This window comes from Pipistrellus kuhlii, unplaced genomic scaffold (assembly GCF_014108245.1).
Source record: "Pipistrellus kuhlii isolate mPipKuh1 unplaced genomic scaffold, mPipKuh1.p scaffold_m20_p_2, whole genome shotgun sequence".
Classification (NCBI taxonomy): Eukaryota; Metazoa; Chordata; class Mammalia; order Chiroptera; family Vespertilionidae; genus Pipistrellus; species Pipistrellus kuhlii.
Window position 1 is genome coordinate 104,857,847 of NW_023425515.1, and position 23,928 is coordinate 104,881,774.

The 23,928-nt window shown below is 37.7% G+C and overlaps 1 protein-coding gene across 1 annotated transcript in view; it reads left to right on the forward strand.

Annotated features, from left to right (window-relative positions):
• The first annotated feature begins 5,834 nt into the window (after positions 1–5,834).
• The window catches only part of SLC5A7 (solute carrier family 5 member 7), a 35,144-nt gene continuing 17,050 nt past the window's right edge, over positions 5,835–23,928 (forward strand). Inside the window, exons 1-4 of the mRNA XM_036447211.2 lie at positions 5,835–6,267; positions 7,529–7,756; positions 10,673–10,786; positions 11,534–11,689. Of these exons, the coding sequence (XP_036303104.1) occupies positions 7,579–7,756; positions 10,673–10,786; positions 11,534–11,689 (448 nt within the window). The 5' untranslated portion in view covers positions 5,835–6,267; positions 7,529–7,578. The remainder of the gene's footprint in view (positions 6,268–7,528; positions 7,757–10,672; positions 10,787–11,533; positions 11,690–23,928) is intronic.

The window sequence follows — 23,928 nt, forward strand, 5'->3', positions numbered from 1 at the left end:
GTGCAACCACTGTGGAGAACAGTATGGAGTTTCCTCAAAAAACTAAAAATGTAACTCCCATTTTACCCAATAATCCCACTTCTAGGAATATATCCCAAGACTCTAGAAACGCCAATCAGAAAGGATATATGCACCCCTATGTTCATAGCAGCACAAGTCAGCATAGCTAAGATTTAGAAATATCCTAAATGCCTATCAGCAGTTCAGTGGATCAGAAAACTATGGTACATCTACACAATGGAATACTAAGCTGCTATAAAAAAGAAGGAATTCTTACCATTTGCAGCTGCATGGATGGAATTGGAGAGCATTGTGCTAAATGAAATAAGCCAGGCAATGAAAGAAAAATACTACATGATATCACTCATTTATGAAAAATAAAGAGCCTGATGAACAAAAAGATAGATACAGAGGCATTAAAGCATCAAACAGACTGTCAAATTACAGCAGGAAGTCTGAGGAGTGTTGGGGACAGAGGAAAAGAGATCAACCAAAGGACTTGTATGCATGCATATAAGCACAACCAATAGACACAAGACATTTGGGGGGTGGGATGAGGGCATGCTACAGGGATTAGGAGAGGCTGGGGGAAGGTCAATGGGAAAAAGAAGATATATGTACTACTATGTGTAATACTTTAAACAATAAAAAAGAAAAAGAAAGAAGAAAGAAAGGAAGAAAGGAAGGAAGGAAGGAAGGAAGGAAGGAAGGAAGGAAGGAAGGAAGGAAGGAAGGAAGGAAGGAAGGAAGGAAGGGATGAAACACCAGCAGGCTTCTAGGAAAAGTCAAAGCAACTACAGAAGCCAGTGCAGCCTAGTTGCTTGTCATATATTGAGCATTAGTGTTTTAACATTTGCCATTCACATTTAATATTCACATTCTCTTGCTAGCAATACTAACCTTGCACATTTATTATTGCCATTTTACAGAACATAAAATTAAAACTCAAGGAGGACAAAATAATTTGCTGAAGATCCCATAACTAGCAAATATGATTTAGAGTTGTCTGTTTTAAATTCAAAACTCTTTTCATCTGAAACACAGCAAGAGTCCCCCAATCTAACTGATCATCAGGATCAATAGAGAACGTTTTTAATATTTCTGTGTTCCTACACAAACAATGAATAAGTGGGAACAAATTAAAAATATATTACCACTTAAAATAGCACTCAAGTAAATGACACAGGAATATATCTAACAATATATGTACAATATCTACATGAGTAAAACTATATAACCCCGATTATGAATTTAAAAAATGAATAAAAAAACACTAAATAAATGAACAGATATTCCAAGTTCATGAATAGTCTAGGAAGACTCAATATCGTCAAGATACCAGCTCTTCCTAACTTGATCTGTAAATTCAATGAAATTTCAATAAAAATTCCAGAAAGTTATTTTTGAATATTAACAAACTTGTCCTAAAGTTTATATCGAGAAGCTGAAGATCCAGAATAGCCAACACTAAAGGAGAGGAACAAAGTTGGAGGACAGATGTCACTTGACTTTAGGACTTACTATTAAATTCTAGCAATGAAGACAGGGTGGCACTGGGGGAAAAAGCAAACATGATATATAACTTAAAAATAGAACCACACAAATATAGTCAACTGATCTTTGACAAAAGAGTAAAGACATTATAATTAAGCAAAGATGATATTTTTAAAAAATTGTGCAGGAACAACTGGATATCCACATGTAAGAAAACAAAAAGGAAATCTCAACACAGACCTTAAAACATTCACAAAAATTAATACAAAATGAATTACAGACCTAAGTGATAAATGCAACACTCGATTCCAATATTATAATATAGGGAAAATATAGATGAGCCAGGGTTGAAGATGACTTTTTAGATACAATTTGACCAGTTTTTAACTAAATCCAATATCCAAAGGCACAACCCATTAGAGAAATAATTGATTAGCTGGAATTAAAATAAAAATTTATGCTTTGAAAATGACCTTACCAAGAGAATGAATGAAAAGGCAAGCCAAGGACTGGGAGAAAATACTTACAAAACATCTGACAAAATACTGTTATCCAAAATATAAAAAGAACTCTTAAAACTTAATAAAAAACAAACAACCTGGTTTAAAAAATAGGACAGTGACCTTAAAAGACATGTCCATAATAAAAATAAACAGATGGCAAATAAACACATGAAAATATACTCTCTCTACATCATATGTCATTGGGAAATGCAAATAAAAACAAAAATGCAATACCATTGCACATCTATTAGAAGGGCTAAATTTAGAACACTGATAATACTAAATGCCAGTGAGGATGTGGAATAATAGGAACTCTCATTCAATGCTAATAAAAATCCAAAATGCTGCAGCCACATTGAAAGATAATTTGACACTTTATTAAAAACTAATTCACTGGGCCCTAACCAATTTGGTTCAGTGGATAGAACATTGGCCTGCAGACTGCAGAGTCCCAGGTTCTATTCCAGTCAAGGGCATGTACCTTGGTTGCAGGCACATCCCCAGTAGAGGTTGTGTGGGAGACAGATCATCAATGTTTCTCATCAATGTTTCTGACTTTCTATCCTCTCCCTTCCTCTCTGTAAAAAAATAAAAAATAAAAAAAAATAAAAATAAAATTATATATATATTTACTTGGGCATATACTCTTACCATATAGGATCAAGCAATCACTTTTTTTGTATTTAGCCAAAGGAGTAAAAATGTGTGCCCACACCCACACAAAAACTTGTACATGGACATTTACGGCAGCTTTATTAATACTTGCTCAACTTGAAAGGAACTAAAATGTTCTTTAGTAAACTGGTACATCCAGACAATTAAATATTACTAAGCAATGAAAAATGAGCTATCAAGCCATGAAAGGACATAAAAGAAACTTTAATGCTATTATTAATTGAGAGAAGCTAATCTGAAAAGGTTACTTACTGTTTATTTCCAACTCTATGACATTCTGGAAAAGGCAAACTATGGAAATGGTGGGAAGGAAGAGATGAATTGATGAAGCACAGATGACTTTTAGGGCAATGAAACTACTCCATCTGATACTATAATAAAATATACATGCTATTACACATTATACAAACCCACTGAAAGTACATTGAGAATGAACCCTAATGGGAACTGTGGACTCCGGGTGTTGATGTGTCCCTGTAACTTCATCCATTATAACAAATGTACCACTCCGGTGGGGGATACTAATGATGGATGTTAATGAGGCTATGCATGCATGGAGGGAGGCAGTATATTGACAATAAGTTCTGCCCAAGTTTGTTGCTAATCTAAAGCTGCTCTTTAAAATAATGTCCTACTAAACAAAGTTTTTAAAATTCTTGCCCAATATTTAGTGAATCAGAATTTTTGCTATGGGGCCATAGAATCTGCAGTTTACAAAGCAGTCTGTGATTGTGATGCTCTCTCTGGTTTTAAAATGACAGGCCAACTTTCAATTGAAGCTAAATGTAATCAATTAAAGTTAGGAAAGGTTCAAGAAAAATTGTATGAGAAAACTAAGACATTATGAAGAATAAGGACTTAAAATAGATCCCCCAAATCGCATCAGCATTTACATTCATATTCAATACCGTACATGAATGCCAAGTGATGTTCTTCTCAAATCACCAGTATTATCTTAAAAAGATGATGCTGATACTGTTGCTCCCTGGATCACACATTGAGTAGCGAGGCTATAGACCATTAGCTCATTGAACATGGTTAATTTGGTTTCAGTCACTTGGGTATATACCTAGTACATATGACAATTCCTAGAAAATAGTGGATGCTTACCATGTATTTTTTGAATGAATAAATCTCCCTGTGATCCCATCTGATTAAGGACTTTCGTTTGTGCGTTGCCTAACATCTATGTACAGATATAATTCATCTTTCCATGGCATTTATAATAGCCTTCTGAAGTAGAACTTTTGTTTATTTTTTTCCTTCTTTCCTTTCACAAAAGATAAATTGCTTATAGGCAGGGTGTCTATATAATTTTCTACATGTTTCTTAGTACTTAGGACAGTGCTTGGAACATAAAAGCCACTTAGAAAATGTATCTGAAATAAATAAGTTATTTGGAAATGAAAAGCCTGCTTTTTATCCCCCAAAGCTGCCATGGATCTTCCACTGACATGTATTTCTCTGACCCGAAGCATGGTCACATATTCTCAGGAGATTGACGACGGGTACATACTGGAGACAAATGAGTAGGTGTCCTGGAGCAGAAATTCACTGCAGTGTCATTCTTAGATTAGGCACAGGAGCTCAAAAGATTTGGCAAATGAGGAAATGTCCTTATAGGGGTAGACTCAGTGCATTAGCAGTTATTTTCAACTGTTGCTTTTTTGTCGTGAAAATAGGTGTTCTGCCAGGTCAAAACTTTTTTTTGCCACCTGCAAGGTCATTGCATCTTCCCAGATTTGGCACTGAATCTAGTCTGGCAAGTCTGGCTTCTTAAAGTGGATTAGGTGGGCCCCAAAGAGAGCCCTGTCCTGGCTGCATTCCCAGTTCATATACCTAAAAGCTTTAGTGGCATATCTGTGAGGACAGCCATCTCTTTTGTCCCTCTTTGGACTTGAGTCTAGTTTCCTTACCTAAGCATTGTGCAGATTTCATACACTGCCATAGCACATGCCAGTCCTGTGACACAACTAGCTGCTTGTCACTGTCACCTTATCTCTATTCTGGTAGATAAGACATAAATTAAACCTGTGGCCAAAGTCCAGAGTCCATTACTCAAAATTGCTTCAATGTATAACCCTTTCATGTGAAAAGGGCTATATTGACAGGCTGTCTCAGCCTTTTTCAGAAAAGCAGAAAGACATAGTTGTCCATGCAGGCCCTTCTCCCTGTCTGTTCCCTCTGAACTTCTGGAGGCTTCCTTATATCTCACATGGTGGTGGATGCAGTTACTCTTTGTATAAGAACAAAGAAAAGGAGTAGTGATATAAACTTGAGGGTTCATTTCCATATCCAGTGTAAAAAAAAAAAAATTGGGATCATCAGAAATTTTGCCTAGAAAAAGGTGTACAAGAGTTTAAAATATTCTTATTTGTTCTATCAGTTTAGATTTTCCTGTTTTACTGTTTAATACACTGCTGGGTGAACCATGGAAGTAATAAAGATAGCTATGTGTATTATGGATATGTAACTATATCCATGAATGACTAAGTAATCTAGGTAGCATGTAAATATAGATATCTAAGTGTGGACAGATAGACATTTTAAACTTCTATACAAAGTTCTTTGGAGCACTGGAATAAATTTTTGTGGGCAAGCAACCTAGTTGCTCTACAAGGAAACCTGTCTTGCCTATCTTATGTAGTAACTTGTTTTGGACAACTGCTAGAGTCTTTCATTTGATTCTATTTAAAAGTGAAAGGGGAATTTGAAATGACTTTTGAAACATTCTGGAAATGTCTGCTGGAGCGAATCCACCTCCAGGGAAGCCAGAATAGGGCTCCCTGAGGCCAGGGAGGCAGTAGGAGCACGCATGCTTCTGGGCTTTCAGTGAGAGAAGCCTCAAGATACCATACCAACAAAGTCTTGGAAGAACACAGAGCCCTCTTCTCTGTTGCACTTCCAGCTGCTCCCTGAAAATATAATTGTCTGAGACCCTCCCAGTTCCCTGCTTCCAACCAGAGTCCAGGCAAATTAGAATTGGTAATGACCCTAGGGAATCACGCCCTCTTTCCTGGAGGAGAGAGGGGGAGTGGTAGGACTCTCCCTGCAACTGTCAGGGATGGGGTGTCAGGGTGGCACTGGCCTGGAGCCCAGGCTGCGCCTCAGTTCTTCAGGCTGTGCTTCCTGGGCACCCACCGTGCTCCGGAGGGCACTGTCCCCAGCACCCGCCCAGCACCACTTTCTTCTGACGTCCGATCTTGAGATCTGACGATCGCCCCCACCGGCCGCTCTTATAAAGGGGACTTTTGCCAATTCTGGGATGTTAACCAGCCTCGCCTCATGCCACACGCCCTCCGCCAGCGCCCACACCTGTCACCTCCTCCTCGTGAGCCCAGGTTCTTGGAGAAGAGCCGCCCCCTCGGGGATCCTGACCCAAGCGCCTGGCCCTGCTCCCCACCCCCGAACCCCCGGCCACACCCTCCCACTCACCCTGGCGCGCGCATACACACACACACACACACACACACACACACACACACACACACACACACTCCACTGCACCCTTGCAGACCCGCCTCCGCGGTTCCTGGGGCAGCGGTCCTGGAGCAGCCAGACAGGTTCAGCGATTCTCCGCGTGGGGATCCCTCAGGTAGGCACGGAGCAGGGCGTTTTCAGAGCCCAGGGATAGGGTATTTTGCCTCTTGGTGGTGATGTGCGGGCCGTCCACTCCCTTGCACTCATAGTTCTCAGGTTCCAGCGCCTAGAAAGTCTGGTTAGAAAAGCTACAAGGTCCTCGCGCAAGAGGTGGGCAGAGGGGCCCAGGAAGGGTCCAGGAGCACCCAGCTGTGACCCCAGAAGGAACTTCCCGGGTAGGCTGGCTTCTTTTCCTTCCTCCTGAGTCTTAGGGAAGCTAGCTCTTCTCCCAAGGAAGAAAATGCTGGCTTAGAATGTGTGGCTGGTTTATAGTGTGTTACTTTATTTTCTTCCTTACCCACCTGCGTGCACAAATAGCAGTTTTCCCCAAAAGCGTGTTTGTGTGAATTGGGTGCGTGAAATAGCTGTGGTCATGATGGGGGGAGGGGGAATCAAAGAAAAGGTGAAGATGTTAGAAGTTGGCATCTGTCTTCTGAGAGTCTTGATTTTAATGTCTTTGGCACTTTTACATTTTTAAGGACTTAATGTAATTTTTAAATGGTTTCTTGTATATACCATTGAGGGGGAGGGGCGATGAAAGGAACAAAGGACAGTGGATGGGGAAGAATTTTGATCAAGATGTTACACATAACATCGTTAGTAGCTACAGAAACTTGAATCACAGGCACTTGTTGAAAATTGGAGTTGATGTGTTTTAGGAATAGATTTGCCTAAACCTCTTTTGTGTGTTTTTTTCTTAAGATATTTTCAACTCACATTGCTTTTGGACCATTCCCTGAAACTGATAAAGAAAGGGAAAGAAGAATGAATGAATAAATGAACAAATATGTTATAATTCTCAGAGTAGTCTTTTATGATATACTTACGTTATTGAATAATTCTAGATGGAATAGTAACTTAGTTCTCAAAAGCAAACAGATACATGCTCTAAGTGATTTCTTGACTGAATTACTGAGTTAAGGTAGAGGAAAAGGTTAATTTTATATGGAAAGAATTTATTAAACACAGAATGATCATGATTACATCTTTACAAGGGTTACAAAGCATTTTCATTTTTTCCCTTGAATGCTCAAAACAATGTTATACTGTTAAATAGAATAATATAATAGGCACCTGTTGGTAACTACTAGTTTAACATGTGATTTTAATGTACTTTTTCTTCAAGTGGCAAAGGGTTTATCACCAGCCAATTGATTTACTTCTGACTGGCTATGTATGTATGGCTGGTTTATAATGTGCTACTGTATTTTCTTCAGAGGTCTAATGAAGTAGCCAGCTGTGGAAGATTCCAGACCTCTAGATAAAAATGGCTTTCCATGTGGAAGGACTGGTAGCTATCATCCTGTTCTACCTTCTGATATTGGCTGTTGGAATATGGGCTGCCTGGAAAACCAAAAACAGCGGCAGCGCAGAGGAGCGCAGGGAGGCCATCATAGTTGGTGGCCGAGACATCGGCCTGCTGGTGGGCGGCTTCACCATGACAGGTAGGTGCAGATGTCCAGCTCCATGCTGCCTGCGCCTCCTTGGCCTCTCAGAGTGACAAAGCAAATGCTACTTTGTCCTTAGGATCCTTTGTGTTCATTACATGTACATTTTAAAAATAATTTTACATCTATTTACAAAAAAATATAACTGTTTAACTCAGTAGTATTTGAACAAAGTGATCTTATAATTAACCACTATTTAGAATCTGAATAAAACAAACCTAGGCTGTTCAGTGGGTGGGAACACGGAAAACAAAGAGATGGGTGAAAGTGCAAAAGTGTCTTAGTCTTACAAGTTCTGTATCTGGTAATTAATGTGATAAGGTCAGCATCTCATCTTGTTCACTAACTTGGGTAAGAAGTTGTGACTTTGCATTGTCTGAAATGATGAGTATCAGTAAACAATAACTAGTGATGGCTTTAAACAATAAAAAATTCAAGGGCAACACAATTCCAAATTGATTTGAAATTAATTATCCCATTTGATAAACTAATTTTCTTGCAGGAGGACAACCAGATGTTAGGAATCCACAGCACTGAAGAAAAAGATTTCCAAAAATCTTGAAACAAAAGGCAAAAATTTATTCAGGGCTTGTCTTAACAGGAATCCCCAGCCCCATCTGCAGCTCTCTCTTTCGCACTTGAACCTTCTCTGTGCCAGGAGGGGGCTGTTATTCTATCCTCTTTGGCCCAGAGGTGGTCCTGTTTAAGTGGTGGCTTATTTCTCTTTTATGTTCTTTTTGGTCATTGACAACATTTCTGAAAAAAAAATTAAATGTTTAATATTATTGGATACATATTTACTAAAAATATTTTTTTCTTTTAGAATCTCATTAGTTTTTAAACATCAGCAATATAACCCATACTAACAGCAACTCTGAGTGCTCATGGGAAATCATATCCAAATGATGCCCAGTTTTAGTCCTGAAATCTTATTTTAAAATGATGTATTTGCTCTCTATGTGAAATAGTTCATCACACCGATCTGTGAAGACTATATCTCTGTTTGGCCATCTGAAATCTATAATGTTCTATAATAATTAGTGGGCTATAGGTTTTTCTTTCAAATACTCATATTTTCTTTTGTTAACTCTTGGCCAAGTATATGTAGTTTCATTTGGACTTTATGAATGTCTTTATCTTTATATCTTAGAACTGAAAAGGGTTTAGGGTTAAGTGAATATGCAGATTTACATGGTTAACAAAGACCCAGGTCTTCTGGGAGCCACGCCCAGGGCCTTTTTATGATCTCATCACACTTAACTCTCTCACTGGTTCCTCTTTATTTTTTTTTATAAATGTACACAATTGTAAGGAGGTCTTTTATCCTGTGTCTTTTTTTTCTTTTTACCTACACACATATCTGGAACAATTTGTATTGTGCAAAATATTTTCTATGATGTCTGATATGCTAAATTAGATAAATACAAAATCACTAAGAATAAAAATCATTCACTGATATTTTGGCATAGATTTTCTTATTTATGTTCTCTTATTATCCACCTATTTATGAACAGTAAACACAATTTTTTTTTCAGTTTCATTGTAGTATTTCCTCTTTCCCTTAAAGATCCATATCTGATACTGATTTTTGAAGAGAATTGAAATAAAATTGTGATTATATATCTCTCAGATTTCTCCTATTACAAAAAAATAAATCAAAGGTGGTTGATTTAACTAAAAAAAAAATTGGAAAGAATAAATAAGCTGTTGTATATCAAAGCATTGTTTTTATTAAAAATTTTTATGTTTTATTACGCTAGTTTAACATTCTATTTATTTTGCCCATAAAGATAATATTTCAGAATTTGTTTTTTAATCATTTACAGTAATTTTTTCAATCTAATAGGTTGTTTTCTTAATAACCCTTTCCTCCTTTCTTTTTATTGATTTTTATTGAATTTATTGGTTTGACATCATTTAATAGAATAATATAGCTTTCACATGTACAATTCTATGATAAATTATCTGTATATTGTATTATGAGTTCACCACCCCAAGTCAAGTCTCCTTCCATCACCATGAACCCTCTCCCACTTCCCTCCACTCCACCCCCATACTCTGTGTCTATGAGATTTGGGGAAGTGGTGTGTGGATTTTTTTTTCCGTAATCACATAATCCCTTCACCTTTTCACTCAGCCCCCAACCAACTTCTCTCTGATAGCTATCAGTTGGTTCTCTGAGAGTCTGTTTCTATTTTTTGTTTAGTTTATTTTGTTCATTAGATTCCACATATAAGTGAAATCATATGGCATTTGTCTTTCTCTGACTGGCTTATTACACTATAGTTTGTTAAATTATATTTAAAAATTGAATTATAATGTTTTTTATAAAGAATCCTAGTTTAGCTCAGTTTTAAAAGATTTTCTAATCTCTCAGAACTGAAAAGAATCTTGATCAATATCATAATTCTTTTAAAATATGAACCGTGTTATCTAACCCTTGCCAATTTAATATTTTTGATGAAGAATAAAAATTGAAAATAAAAATGCAGCTGGTGAAATTTACAAACATGCACAGCAAACTGTTTTTCAGCAAGTCTTTTAAAAATTGTTTAACATACTAAGTCTTTGAAATCCATGTATATTTTACACTTGTAGAGCATTCCACACTAGACCAGTGTTTCCAAAACTTTTGACATATGTGTACCCCTTCTATAATTTTCGTAATGCTGAGTACCCCTTGTACTCATGAGAATATACAATTAGGCACAGATAAGCACAGTGCAGTTCATATCCCTACCAAACTCTTCCCGTATCACTGGGGGTACACATACCACACTTTGGGAAAACAGTGATAACCACATTTAAGATAATAAGTAGTCACATGAGGCTAATGGCCAATGTGCTAGACTGAGCAGCCTAGGGTGTGACAGATGTGAGAGTATCTTTCCCTCATTCTTCATTCTCTTTCAGCCACCTGGGTTGGAGGAGGTTACATCAATGGGACAGCTGAAGCAGTGTATGTACCAGATTATGGTCTAGCTTGGGCTCAGGCACCAATTGGATATTCTCTCAGTCTGATTTTAGGTAAGTGAAAGTTTAAACCTCAGTGATCCACTCAGTAAAGAACATGAATATAAGTAACAAGCAAAATAAGTCAAACAATGCAAATAACATTTCTGGGAAAATGTTACCAGAAATCTTTAGCTACTACAGAAATTGGTAGCAGATGCATAGATCATTAGATTTCTTGATTATGGAATACATTTTTAAAAAATCCCTTGACATTTTAGCTACCAGAATAGTGATTTCTTTAACATAATGATGTTGTTGTTGTTTTTTTTTCTTTCAAAAATAGCATGGATATATAATTTAAAATGAATCAACTTGAATTGTACCTGAATTTCTCTGTGTAAATCACACTAATAAAAGGTCACTAATGTTATGTAACAGAGTATTCCTTACTTATTTTTGGACCTAAAATAGTTTAATTAAATCTTGGGCTTAATAAAAATATCTGAATATCTGCTGTGCTCAATAATGCATCAAGGCATTTTGTGGGTGCTGTGTTGGTCCATGTTTTTTAATCCACATGCCTCAGATACACACTCAATTGTTCTTGGGATACATACAATAATAAAGGTATTAAGAAATTTGCCTGTGGTTGCTGACTATTGCTTGGTTCCATATTCATATTTTCGACTTGTTCCTAAATACATATGTGTCCTTAAAAAATCATTTCTCTTGAGAAATTGTAGCATAATGAAAGGTTGGCCAAGACTATTATATTAGGAATTAGCAATTTTGTCATAAACATGTTTTCATTCCTTTCAGGTGGTCTGTTTTTTGCAAAACCTATGCGTTCCAGGGGCTATGTGACCATGTTAGACCCATTTCAGCAGATCTATGGCAAACGCATGGGCGGCCTCCTATTTATTCCTGCTCTAATGGGAGAAATGTTCTGGGCAGCAGCCATCTTCTCTGCCTTAGGTAAGAATGAATGAAACATTGCTCTACTGGACTCTCTGGTTCACCATCAGATACACAACTTTACTTTCTTCAGCCACAGGTCAGGCCCCCCCCCCCCTTCTTCTTCTGGATTAATACAACCATCTCCCTGCTTACAGTTCTGTCGCCTCCTGTAGTCTACTCATGGTAGCCAGACTCATCCGTCTAAACTACAAATGTAATTATATCTCTTTTCTGCTTAAAGTCAAACTTTGTAACCAGGTCCATAGGCTTTATATGACTTAACCTCTGATTTTCTCCTCTCATCATTCCCCTCCCCTCCTTTCTTTCTTTTTCATAACTATAGTTCCCTCTTGCCTCTGACACTGTGCAAGCCCAGGTGCCCTCTGCCTTGGACTCCTTTCTCTTCTTTCCTTTCTCACATCTGCCTCGCTAACCAAAAAGTTTCCTCCAGATCTTCTTAGAGATGCCACTTCCTCAGAGAAGCCATCCTAAACTTGCTAGATGCTTTTTGTGTGTGTGTGTGTGGCTTCTTTAGACACACCAAAATTTTGTTTTCAATTGACTTACCACTTTGTGTGGTTATGGCCTGTTTATTTCATGCTCAATTTTCAATCTCATAAAAAAATTATAAATTTCTTAAAAGCTGGGTTTATGTTTTGTTAACAGCTGTAATCCTATCATAAATAAATAAATAAACCATATAGATTGATTTAATTTGTCCATTAGTTACTTTTTTATTTTTTAATTCAATTTATTGAAGTGTCATTGGTTATTAAAATTACATAGGTTTTAGGTATATAATTCTGTGAGTATCATCTGTATTTTGTCTCCTCTCCTTCCATCACCATTTATTCTTCCTTTACCTTCTAAACTCTCTTACTACTCCTCTTCCCTCTGGCAATCAACATACTGTTGTCTGTGTCCATACTTGTCCATACTGTTTTCTTCTTCTTCTTCTTCTTTTTTTTTTTTTTTTTTTTTTGCTTAATCCCTTCACCCTTCTCATCTACCCCAAACCTCTCCCTCTCTAACTGCTGTCAGTATGTTCTCTATATCCATGAGTCTGTCTCTACATTTTTGTTAATTTATTTTGTTCAGTAGATTTCACATATAAGTAAAATCATATGGTACTTATCTTTCTCTGACTAGCTTATTTTACTTTGCATAAAACTCTCCAGTTCATTCATGCTGTCACAAAAGGTAAAATTTTTATTTACAGTGGAGTGAGTAGTATTTCATTGTGTAAATGTACCACATTTTTATATAATATATTGTGTAAATGTATCACATTTATATCTACTGATGGGCACTTAGACTGTTTCCAAATCTTAGCTATTATAAGTAACACTGCAATGAACATAGGAGCTCATATATTTTTTTAAATTTTTGTTTTAAGTTTCTTTAGATATATTCTAATAAGTTGAATAACTTAGTAATGAGGCATTTCTATTTACATTTTTGAGGTAACTGCATCCTGCTTTCCACAGTTCCTGCATAAATCTGCATTCCCACCAACAGTGTACAATTTCTCTTTATTCACATCCTTGTCAATACTTCTTGTTTATTGATTTATTAATGATAGCCATTCTGAAAAAATATGAGTTAATATCACCTTGTGGTTTTTATTTACATTTCTCTGGTGATTAATGATGATGGACATTTTTTCATTATGTCTATTTGCCATATGTATGTCTTCTCTATTCAGGTCCTTTGCCAATTTCTTAATTAGATTGTTTTTCAGTGTTAAGTTTTATAAGTTACTTAAAAATTTTGCATACTAACTCCTTATTAGAAGTATTGGCATATGGGTTTGTCATATATGGCCTTTATTATGTTGAGGTATGTTCCCTCTATTCCCACTTTGCTAAGAGTTTTTATAATAAATGGGTGCTGGATTTTATCAAATGGTTTTTCTGCATCTGTTGATATAATCAAATGATTTTTATCCTTCATTTTGTTTATGTATCATATTTATTAATTTTTGGATATTGTACCAACCTTGTATCCCTGAAATAAGGCCCACTTGTTCATATTGTACAACATTTTTAATGTATTGCTAGATTGGGTTTACTAATATTTTATTGAAGATTTTAGCATCTATATTTATCAGGGAAATTTTCTTTCTTTGAAGTGTCTTTATCTAGTTTTAGAATTAGGATAATGCAGGTCTCATAAAATAAGCTTGTGAGTTTTTCCTTCTCTTAAAATTTTGGAATAGTTTGAGAAACATAGGTGTTAGTTCTTTGAATGTTCGGTAAATTAACCTCTGAAGCCATCCATCCAAGACTTTTGCTAGTTGCAAGTTTTTTGTTTTGTTTTGTTTTTACTGCTTTAATTTCACTAAATGTAATCTGTAAATTCATATTCATTCTCTGATTCTTCCTGATTCTGTTTCAAAAGATTGTATATTTCTAGGATTTTGTCTATTTCATCCACATTTTTAGCATATAGTTGTTCATAATATTTTCTTACAACCCTTTGTATTTCTTTGGTATGGATTGTTATTTCTACTCTGCCTTTTTTTTTTTTTTTTTTTTTTTGATGAGTCTTCCTAAAGGCTTGTTAATCTTTACATTTTAAAAGAACCAGCTCTTGGTTTCACTGGGGTTATTTGCGTGTGTGTGTGTGTGTGTGTGTTTGTGTGTGTGTGTGTGTTTTAACTCTTTCATTTATTTCTGTTCTGATGTTTACTTGCTTTTGGCTGTGTTTGTTGTTCTTTTACAAGTTTCTTTATGTGTAAAGTTAGTTTTGGGTTTTTGGTTCTTTTTTGAGATTTTTCTTGTTTCTTGAGGTAGATCTATAATGTTATGAATTTCCCTCTTAGGACTATTTTCCCTGTGTCCCATATATTTGGGGTTGCTGTGTTCATTTTCATATATTTCAAGGTATCTTTTGATTTCTTTCTTGATCTCATTGTTAACCCATTCATTGTTTAATAACATATTATTAAACCTTGATGTGTTTGTGTATTTTTCATGGTGTTCTCCCACCACCACCCCCCTGCTTGGGATTGATGCTTAGTTTTATATTTTATGTTTGTTTTTTTATTTTTATTTTTTATTTTAAGTGTTAGTCTTGCTGGATAAAGTAGCCTTTGTTGTAGGTCCTTGCTTTTTTTTTTTATCACTTTGAATATTATATGTCTTCCCTTCTGGCATGAAGTATTTATGTTGAGAAATCAGTTGACAGTCATATAAAGCTCCATTGTAGGAGCTCCCATACTGCTTTTCTCTTGCTGCTGTTATGATTCTGAATTTGTCTTCAATATTTGCCATTTTAATTATGATGTATCTTGGTGTAGGCCTTTTTGGATTCATCTTGTTTGGTATTCTTTGTACTTCCTGCACTTGTGTTTCTTTTTTCTTTACCAAGTTAGAGAAGTTTTTGGTCATTATTTCTTCAAATAAATTCTTTATCCCTTGACTTCACTTTCTCCTTATGGAAACCCTATAATTAGAATGTTGCTATGTTTTATGTTGTCCCAAAGTTCCTTTAAATATACTCATTCTTCCTAATTTTTTTTTTCCTATTCTGATTTTGTGGATTTTTTCTATCTTGTTTTCCAAATTCCTGATTTGATTATTTGCTTCATCCAACCTATTTTTTATTTCTTTCAATATATTCTTCTTTTAAAAATTCTTTATTGATTTTACAGAGGAGTAAGGGAGAGGGAGAGTGAAAGAAATATCAGTGAGAGAGATATATCAATTTGCTACATCCTTCACACCCTGCCCCCCACTGCGAACAAGTCTACAACCCAGGCATGTGCCCTGACCAGGAATTGAAACAGCAACATTTTAGCCCATGGGATGACACTCAACCAACTGGGCAACACCAACCAGGGTTCCAGTGTATTCTTGATGTCAGATATGGTATTCTTCATTTTTGACTGATTCCTTTTCATGGTTTCTATGTCCCATTTCATGGTGTGTAGTTCTCACTAAATTTATTGACCATGCTAATAACCACTACTTTTAATTATTTCGTTGATACATTTCTTGCCTCCAATTGATTTAGCTCTTTCTCTGAAGTGTTCACTTGCCCTTTCATTTAGGACCTGTTTATTTGTCTCCCCAATTTGGCTGCCTCTTAATACTAGTTTATATATATTAGATATATCTGCTATGATTCCCAGTATTTTGTGGAGTGGCCTTATATAGTAGGCGTCCTATGTAACCCTCTGATGCAGTCTCCTTGATCATCTGAGCTGGGTGCTCTAGAAATATCACTTGTGTTGGTTATGTGGCCCCTCCCTTTTACTTCAGTCTTGACTGCTATTGTCCTATTTGTGCATGAGATTGAACCTTAGGGTGCTGACTGTGAGGCTCAAACACCAATTATAATATGTGAACTATTGTGCAGATGCTGATTGCATAAAGCAGAATTTCCCACAGCAGGGTTTAATGCCTGCTGAGATTGCCCTTTGGATATTGTGAAGTTTACTGGGTCTTGCTCTGATGTTGTCTGTGGCTGGTAACTGGGTGTATTACTTCAGGGCCTCTTGGGACAGACTCGAGCAGGACAATATCAGTCTGTGCCTGGTTCTTGGTAACCTGTTTGAATCTACAAGTGATCCATAATTGTGGCTGCATCTGCTGAGCTTGTATGCATTCAGGAAGAATCAAGATAAGCAACAAGGCCAGCTTTTACCAACATCCAATTCAGGAAAAAAGTCAACAGAAGTCCCAAGACAATCCAATGAGATATGCCTTCTGCTGCTTCTGCATGCCAGCTGCCTATTAAGCTCGGTTATTGAAAAAACCTCTTGCGGATAATGTTTAGTGGGTTTTCCATTGGGGGGGTTGTCAATCAGGCTTGAGAGAAAGTAGTTGGTGTGATACCTGCCCCAGATCTACAGTATTCTGTCTCTCCTGGATTTTTCCCTAACCTAGAAATGGCAGAGTCATTATGAGTTGGATGGATGGGGCCTCTGGAGCTCAGAGGAAGAGTCTGTCAGAAGCCAGGAGGGTGTTTTTATTAGATTTCTCATGAGGGGGAAATTCCAATCAGGTTCACAAGAAAGTGGAGAAAATGGCCCCACCCCAAAGCCAGACAACTCAGTCCCTGGCATCTCCTGAGTCTGCCCAGACCTCCAAACCCTGTCCAAGGAAACTGAATCTTCAGAAGGGTCTAAGGTTCTCATGGTGGGACAAATGTGAGTCCAGAGTGTGGGGCAATAGCTTTCTCCCAAGCTGATGCCATATGCAAGGGAATGTCCACACAAAAATGATGGAGACAAGAATTGAGAATGACAGCTAAGAGACCCTGATGGCTCCCACAACTCCATCCCCAAAGCCTAAAACCCCAGGCTCTCCTTACACTACTCTAGTGTATTCCACCCTCCCTCTGCCAAAACCCAGGGTGAGTGGCTGAGAATAAAATTTTGTGCATTGGCCCTTTTTATTTAATCAATTAGAGAGAGAGGTAGGGAGAGGGGTATATATATATAGAGAGATACATCTATCAGTTGCCTCCTGTGCACACTCTCACTAGGGGTCAAACCTGAAACATGGGTATGTACCCTGATTGTGAATTGAACCTGCAACCTTTTGGCATAAGGTATGATGCATGTGCATTGACTCTTTAGGAGGATGCTTGTGTCTCCAGTGGACTCTGTCTCTTTCTGTCAGATACAAAACCTGCTGCTTTTCACAGCCGGGTATTACTTGTGAGCTTCTTCCTGGCTTGGTGCTCTGGGATTTGGAACCAGGCTTTGGGTTTACACCCCATGCTTCTTACAGGAATCCCCCTGTAGCTGAGATATCTCCCCAGAACCTTAGTTGCTGCCCATGAGAGCGGGGATAGCTCTTTTGGTTATTCTGTCCTTCCTACCAATCTCAATAGAGCTTCCTCTGTAAATACTTGTTTATAAGACTCTCATTCCGCTAGTCTTCAATTGGTTATTTGTAATGATTGTTCTTTAATTTTGTTGTAATCCAGTTTGGTCCTGGGAGGAGGTGATCATAGCTTCCACCTCTTCTGCTATCATCTTGAAATCCCCTAGCTCTGCTACTTTCTTCAAAAGAGAAAAAAAAAAGTAACATTTTTTCTCAATGTGATTCCTTAACTTTGCAAAGTGATGGATTATATACATGCTTAGGGATATATAAAATGAACTTTGGCTCTTTAGGGACTAACTTACTACCAAGATTAATGATTGCTAAGGACAACTTGCCCTTGGCCCTTGGATTTTCTGCCCACTTATAAGCTTTAAAAAGCAAAAAAATTTAGTGAAATCATGGAGAATATTCAGAATCAATACCCTACCCCTTGGTCAAAGGTAAATCTAAGCCATTCTGCTAAGTACTGGTGTCCTTTCCAAAGATCAATAGAGTTGGAGGTTCCATTATTTTTCTCAATGAACTATGTCAGTGTTTGATATATAGGCATTTGTTGTGTTACTCTCCATCTCTTCTTATAAATGGAAATAAAGTGAAGAAATCTATAGCTAGATTTTCAGTGGTCAAAACAAAAGTTAGATAAGATGAATTTCTTTCTATGTTATACATTCTAGACAAATTTGTCTTCTTGTTTCAGAATTATTATCAGAACTGGCCACTATAATATCAGTTATTAGTTTATACTACCTTTTACTCCTTTCTCTCTCAAACTCCTGCATAATCTTATTTTGTTTCTTGATCCCCAAATTAAAACAAAGGAATGACTTGATATACAAAAGAAGAGAATTTGATAGTTCTAAAATACTATAATAACTCAGTGAAAAATGTTGGACTTTCCTGGTGCTGGATAGCAATACTCCACAACTACCACAGCACTTACTAGTATATTCTAATTTAAATGTGTGAAAATGCACCTCCTTTGCTACCTTGCTCTCATTAGCTAAGAAGCAATAGTTTGTTTGTCATTGGTTTCAACACCAGAAAATTTTGGTTTTAAGACAAATTGCCTACTGAAATATCAAAAAGGAGTGGGCTGACTATGTGACAGAATACAAAATATTTATTCTCACTAAATAAAGATCAATTTATATAACAGAGCAATTAAGTGAGAATAGAATTAATAAGTTAATATTCCTAAAATGTTTTAGAAATATAAAACAACAGCTAAACACTAAACTTTGTTGTAGTTATTTTTGTATATATGTGTATATCTACTTCTATGTGTGTATGTCAATATGCATGTAAAGTATGTATTGTTTCTCTCACTATGCATACACACAATGAACAATGTATATTAAAACATTACTGCTATTTTTGGAAATATATGTTATGATAAAGAGAATATATGACTAGTTTTAAAAAAACACTTGGATTTTCTTCAAAATTAATAGTTGGAAATAATTCAAAGTTAATATTTATTATAAACAAGTTAAAATACTTAAGAATAGACAAGCATAAGATCTATTACTATCTTATCATAAATGTACATAGTTCACCACTGAAAGTTAGGAGAATTTTAAATTATCTTCTTGGTATAAATGAACAACATCCTTATAACTTTTTAAGGAAAGGTATAGTATTTACAGTTTTGACAGTTCAAATTCAGTGAATTGTTATAACTTTAGTTATAGTATATTTATTTAATGATTGCATTAGAAAACAAACTAATATTTCACAGTGATTTTACTCACTACAAATGTTGAAAATATTTTAGAGAAAATTCGCCCCAATCTTAATAATGATGGAAGCATAGGTGACTTCTTTACAAATGCTGATTTAAAACCAGATGGCAGCATCTATCAGAATCCCAAATGTTTCCAATTCTAGTCTAGTGGTCTTACTTTTATAACATACAGGCAGCACTGAAAAGAGGTAGGGTAATAATTACACTATTTATAACTCATGGACTATAACTTTTAAAATGTTGTTATTAAAATAGAGAATTAGATCAAAAGAAAAATGGCCAAGAGTTGCAACTAAAGTTTCAACATGGAATAAATAATATGAAAAAAAATAATTTGTTTAATGTCTATACAAAAAATAAGTCAATTATCCCATCACTTATAAATAACTAGTGGCCCAGTGCATGAATTTGTGCACCTTGAAAGGAACAGTGGGCCATGAGGCTGTAGTGGACACAGGAGCAGATCTTGGCCCATCCTCCATGCTCCATCCAAGCCTTCCTGCCATGGTATCCAGCTCCCTGTCTGCTGGCAGCCCCACTTCCACTGCTCCTGCTGCCACTATCATGCTCTGATGGCACTGGCCCTGCTCACACCTGATGTGATACAGAGTGTTTGGGCCGGTGCCAGCAACAGGTAAGGGTGGAGCCATTGCCATCAGTGGGTATGAGTGGTAGCTGCTGTCCCAATTACCCCTTAGGAGCAGGGGGAGATGGAAAATTCCTGAGGGGAAATTGGGGCTGGTAGCTGCTGATGGTGCTGAGTGATCAGGGCTGGTGCTGAGCACTGGCAGTGGTTATGAGCAGCAATTCTGATGCCAGCATCAGGTGCAAGCACTGTGCAAGACTGTGGCACATGGAAGCAAAGAATTTTTAGTAACCATCAGAGGCTCACCCTGATGACAGCAACCAGTGCCTTGCCTTGTTCTGGCACCCCTGCTCACCTGCTCCACCATCCTACCATGGCCAATGCCACCATGTTCCATGCTCTGCCACCTGCTGCCAATGACCGCCATGTTCCATGCATGCGCCCTGGTAGCCAGTACACATCATAGCAACTGGTTGTTTGGTTGTTTTGCCATTTGGTCTATTTGCATATTAGGGATACACACACACACACACACACACACACACACACACACACACACACTAGAGGCCCTGTACATGAAAATTCATGCATTAAAGGGGAGGGTTCCCTCAGCCCTGTCTGCCCTTCTCACAGTCCGGGAGCCCTCAGGGGTGGGAGGTGACCTGGCGATCAGGAGAAGGCGACACCCCCATCACACCTCTGCTGCCACCACTACTGGCAGCACCAGCCTCAGTCGGCCCTGGTTACCTGAGCCTCAGGCACCCCTGGAAGGCTGGGCAGCCACCATTTGAGTCTTGCCTGCATCTCAGACTGGCTCTGGTGGCTGGCTAGCTAACATCTGAGGCTTGCCTGTGCCTTGGGCTGGCTGTGGGGCTTAGGGAACTGAGAGACTCTAGAGGCAGACATGCAGTGTGGCCAGGCTTGCCTGGGGGCAGACCCAGCTGTGCCACATGCCTGCCACCCCATTAGGGCTGAGGGGACTGGATACCACCATCTTGTGACTGTGGGTGCCTCCATATTTGAGGGTATGACAATCAATTAGCATATTCCCTTTTATTGGCTGTGGGTGCCACCATCTTTGTGAGGATGGGATGGTCAATTAGCATATTCCTTCTTTATTAGATAGGCTAGACTAATCTTGTCATCATTCTTCAATTACTTACCAGGCTTTTCCTTTTATTAATTGGTTTTTACTTAGGAAAGAAATTTAATTTTGTTACCAAAGACAAAGCATTAAGAAAATTTTGTTTGAAAAATATTTTATATTATCTTATATCAAAATATTTAATATTTCTCTTTGCAATATTGGATTTTTATCTCTGGTGGCAATTGAATAGGGATAATCCTATCTAATAATCTAATAATAGTGTAATATGCAAAGTAACCATCACTCCATGACAAAAATGGAGGCACCCATAGACACCAGGTGGTGACACCCAGTCCCCTTAGGCCCACCAGAGGGCTGCCAATGAGAGCTGGCAGCTCGGCCCCGGCTGTAGGCCTGGGAGGTGGCCACACCCCCAGCACCATCTGCTCCTTGCTTCAGCTGTGCATCCCTGGCTCCATCTTCTCCCAGCCACAGCCCAGGCCATCCATCTGGGAAGCTCCCATGTTCTCCACCCCCCTCCTGTGATCTGCTTCCAGCCCTGGCCCAGGCCATGGGCCTGCAAAGTGGCCATGCCCTTTGGCATGATCCGCTTCCAGCAGTGACCTAGGTCATAGGTCTGTTGGCTAGGGGGTGCCTGCGCCCCTCTCAGCATGTTCAGTTTTCAGCTGAGGCCATGGCTGTAGGCCTGGGAGGCAGCTGCACCTCCCAGGCATGATCCACTCCCAGCTGTGGCCAGGGCCATAGGCCTGTTGACTATGAGGCATCTGCACCCCTCTAGGCATGTCCCGCTTTCAGCTGCCGCCGGCTTCTTCCCAACCTGCAAAACTCCAGCTTGATTCCCCTATAGAGGGAAGAGCATAGGACAGGACGTTCACAGGAAACGGTGACAACTGTTTGCATGTGTGGACTGTGCTGGAGCTGTGTTCATGGCACTGTGGGAATACCAAGAAAGGAGCAAGCAGATCTGGCTGCAAGGATAGGGAGAGGGCCACAGAAACTTGGCCAACCTTCAAAGGGCCCAGTAGAATTTTAATAAGTAGAGAGGATTGAGATTATTATGAGGAGAAAGGCATCTTGGAAGGAGTATTTCGAGCAGAAGGGAAAAAATGGGCCAAAGTTTGTGAGAAAATGGGTAAGTACGGTGTTAGTAGACCTCTATGTGAAAAAGGCTTCCATCTTGACACCTACATTACTTAACAGACTTGGCTCCAATTGACTTTGCCCTTTCAAAGTAATTTTTGGAGGAAAAGATGGACAGTTGATTACATGTCTATTGTCTATAAAAGAAAAGGAAACTTGTAGAAAATATGAAAAAGTATGAAATCAACTATAAACCTTATACTTATTCAAATATAAGCCCAACAACCATATGTTATCACCCTTTCAAGATGTCACGAAATTCCTGTTTAAGGAGTTTATTTATGACACTTTTAGTTTGGGTTTACATTTTTAATGTTTTGTCAAGACCACAGCAGGTACATTGTCCAATATGTTAAAGAAAAAACCCTATCTAATAAAGAGGGAATATGCAGGGGAGGGCATTTAGGGGTGACCGGGCTGTCAGGGGAAGGCAGTTGGGGATGATCAAGTTGGCTGGGGAACAGTTAGGCATCAATCAGGCTGGCAGGGGAGCAGTTAGAGGCAATCAGGCAGTCAGGCAGGCAGTTGGAAGCCAGCAGTCCTGAATCATGAAAGGGATGTCTGACAGGCAGTTGGACATCTCTCCAGGGGTTCCAAATTGGAGAGGGTGCAGGTTGGGCTGAGGGACACCCCCACCCAGTGCACAAATTTTGTGCACCAGGCCTCTAGTAGAATATAAGACTACAATTAAAATCACAGGTTTGTTGTATGTATGTTAGCAGTGCTATTATTGCTGTATTTAATAATATAAAATACAAACTACAACTTTTGAGAACAATGAGTAAAAGTTCTGTAAATCAATAAATCCAGATCTGGAATTCCAAGTTAGTCCAACTGTCCATATCATAATACCATGGATGGAAACATAGACACAAACAAATACAATAAACAAAGTCATACAGTAAGAAAAACATAAACTTGATTTCTAAGGTAGGTTTAAAATTTTGATGGTGAATATTATTTAAAACTGTGATGTTGAAATCTGGGGCCATTCAATGCATTGTTGTCCCAAGAACAGGACAGGAATGCTTCACCAATAAAATAAGATAAGATAAAATAGAACTTTAACAAAGCTGAAAGAGAAAATGTTAACAGATGCAACTTGCCAATTTTATTTATTTAATTACTTTTTGCTTAGAAATTTGTCTCAAAGCTTAGTACCTTATACCATCTGCTATGTAATAAAAAATAGCAGGGGTCAGAGTTAATACAAAACAGAATGTGAATATTAATTGTAATATGTATAAATCATCATTATGCTTATATCATAGGTGAGAGTACATATATTGCATATATTTAATATTAAGTTGGAGTTCCAGCAGTTGGTATAATTAATGTAAGTTTTTATGGTAGAATTAAATTTAATATAATTCATAGGATTCTAAAATCACATAATGAATTTCAGGAGTCCTCACATAAATAAGTAAAATATTAATTTTTAAATTAGAAAGAATTTTAATATATATCTGTATCTATATACATAAATATCTATAATAATGAAAGCATAATATGCAAATTAGACCAGACATCCTTGTGGATGCCATTCTGGACAAAGCCAGGACTGCTAGGACTGCCTGCAGCCAAAGGGAAACCCAGGTCCTGGGCACCAGTCGGAGAAAGGAAGGCCTACTTTTGTGTGAATTTCATGCATTGGGCCTCTTGGATAGATAGATAGATAGATAGATAGATAGATAGATATAGATATGCATAATCAATTTACTGAGATTTAAAATTTTCAATGTAAAAACTAACTTTAGCTTTCACATTTCATATGACACTGGGAAAAACATCTGCTGCTGTCACTGAACATTCAATATATTTTTTTTACAAAAGTCTGAA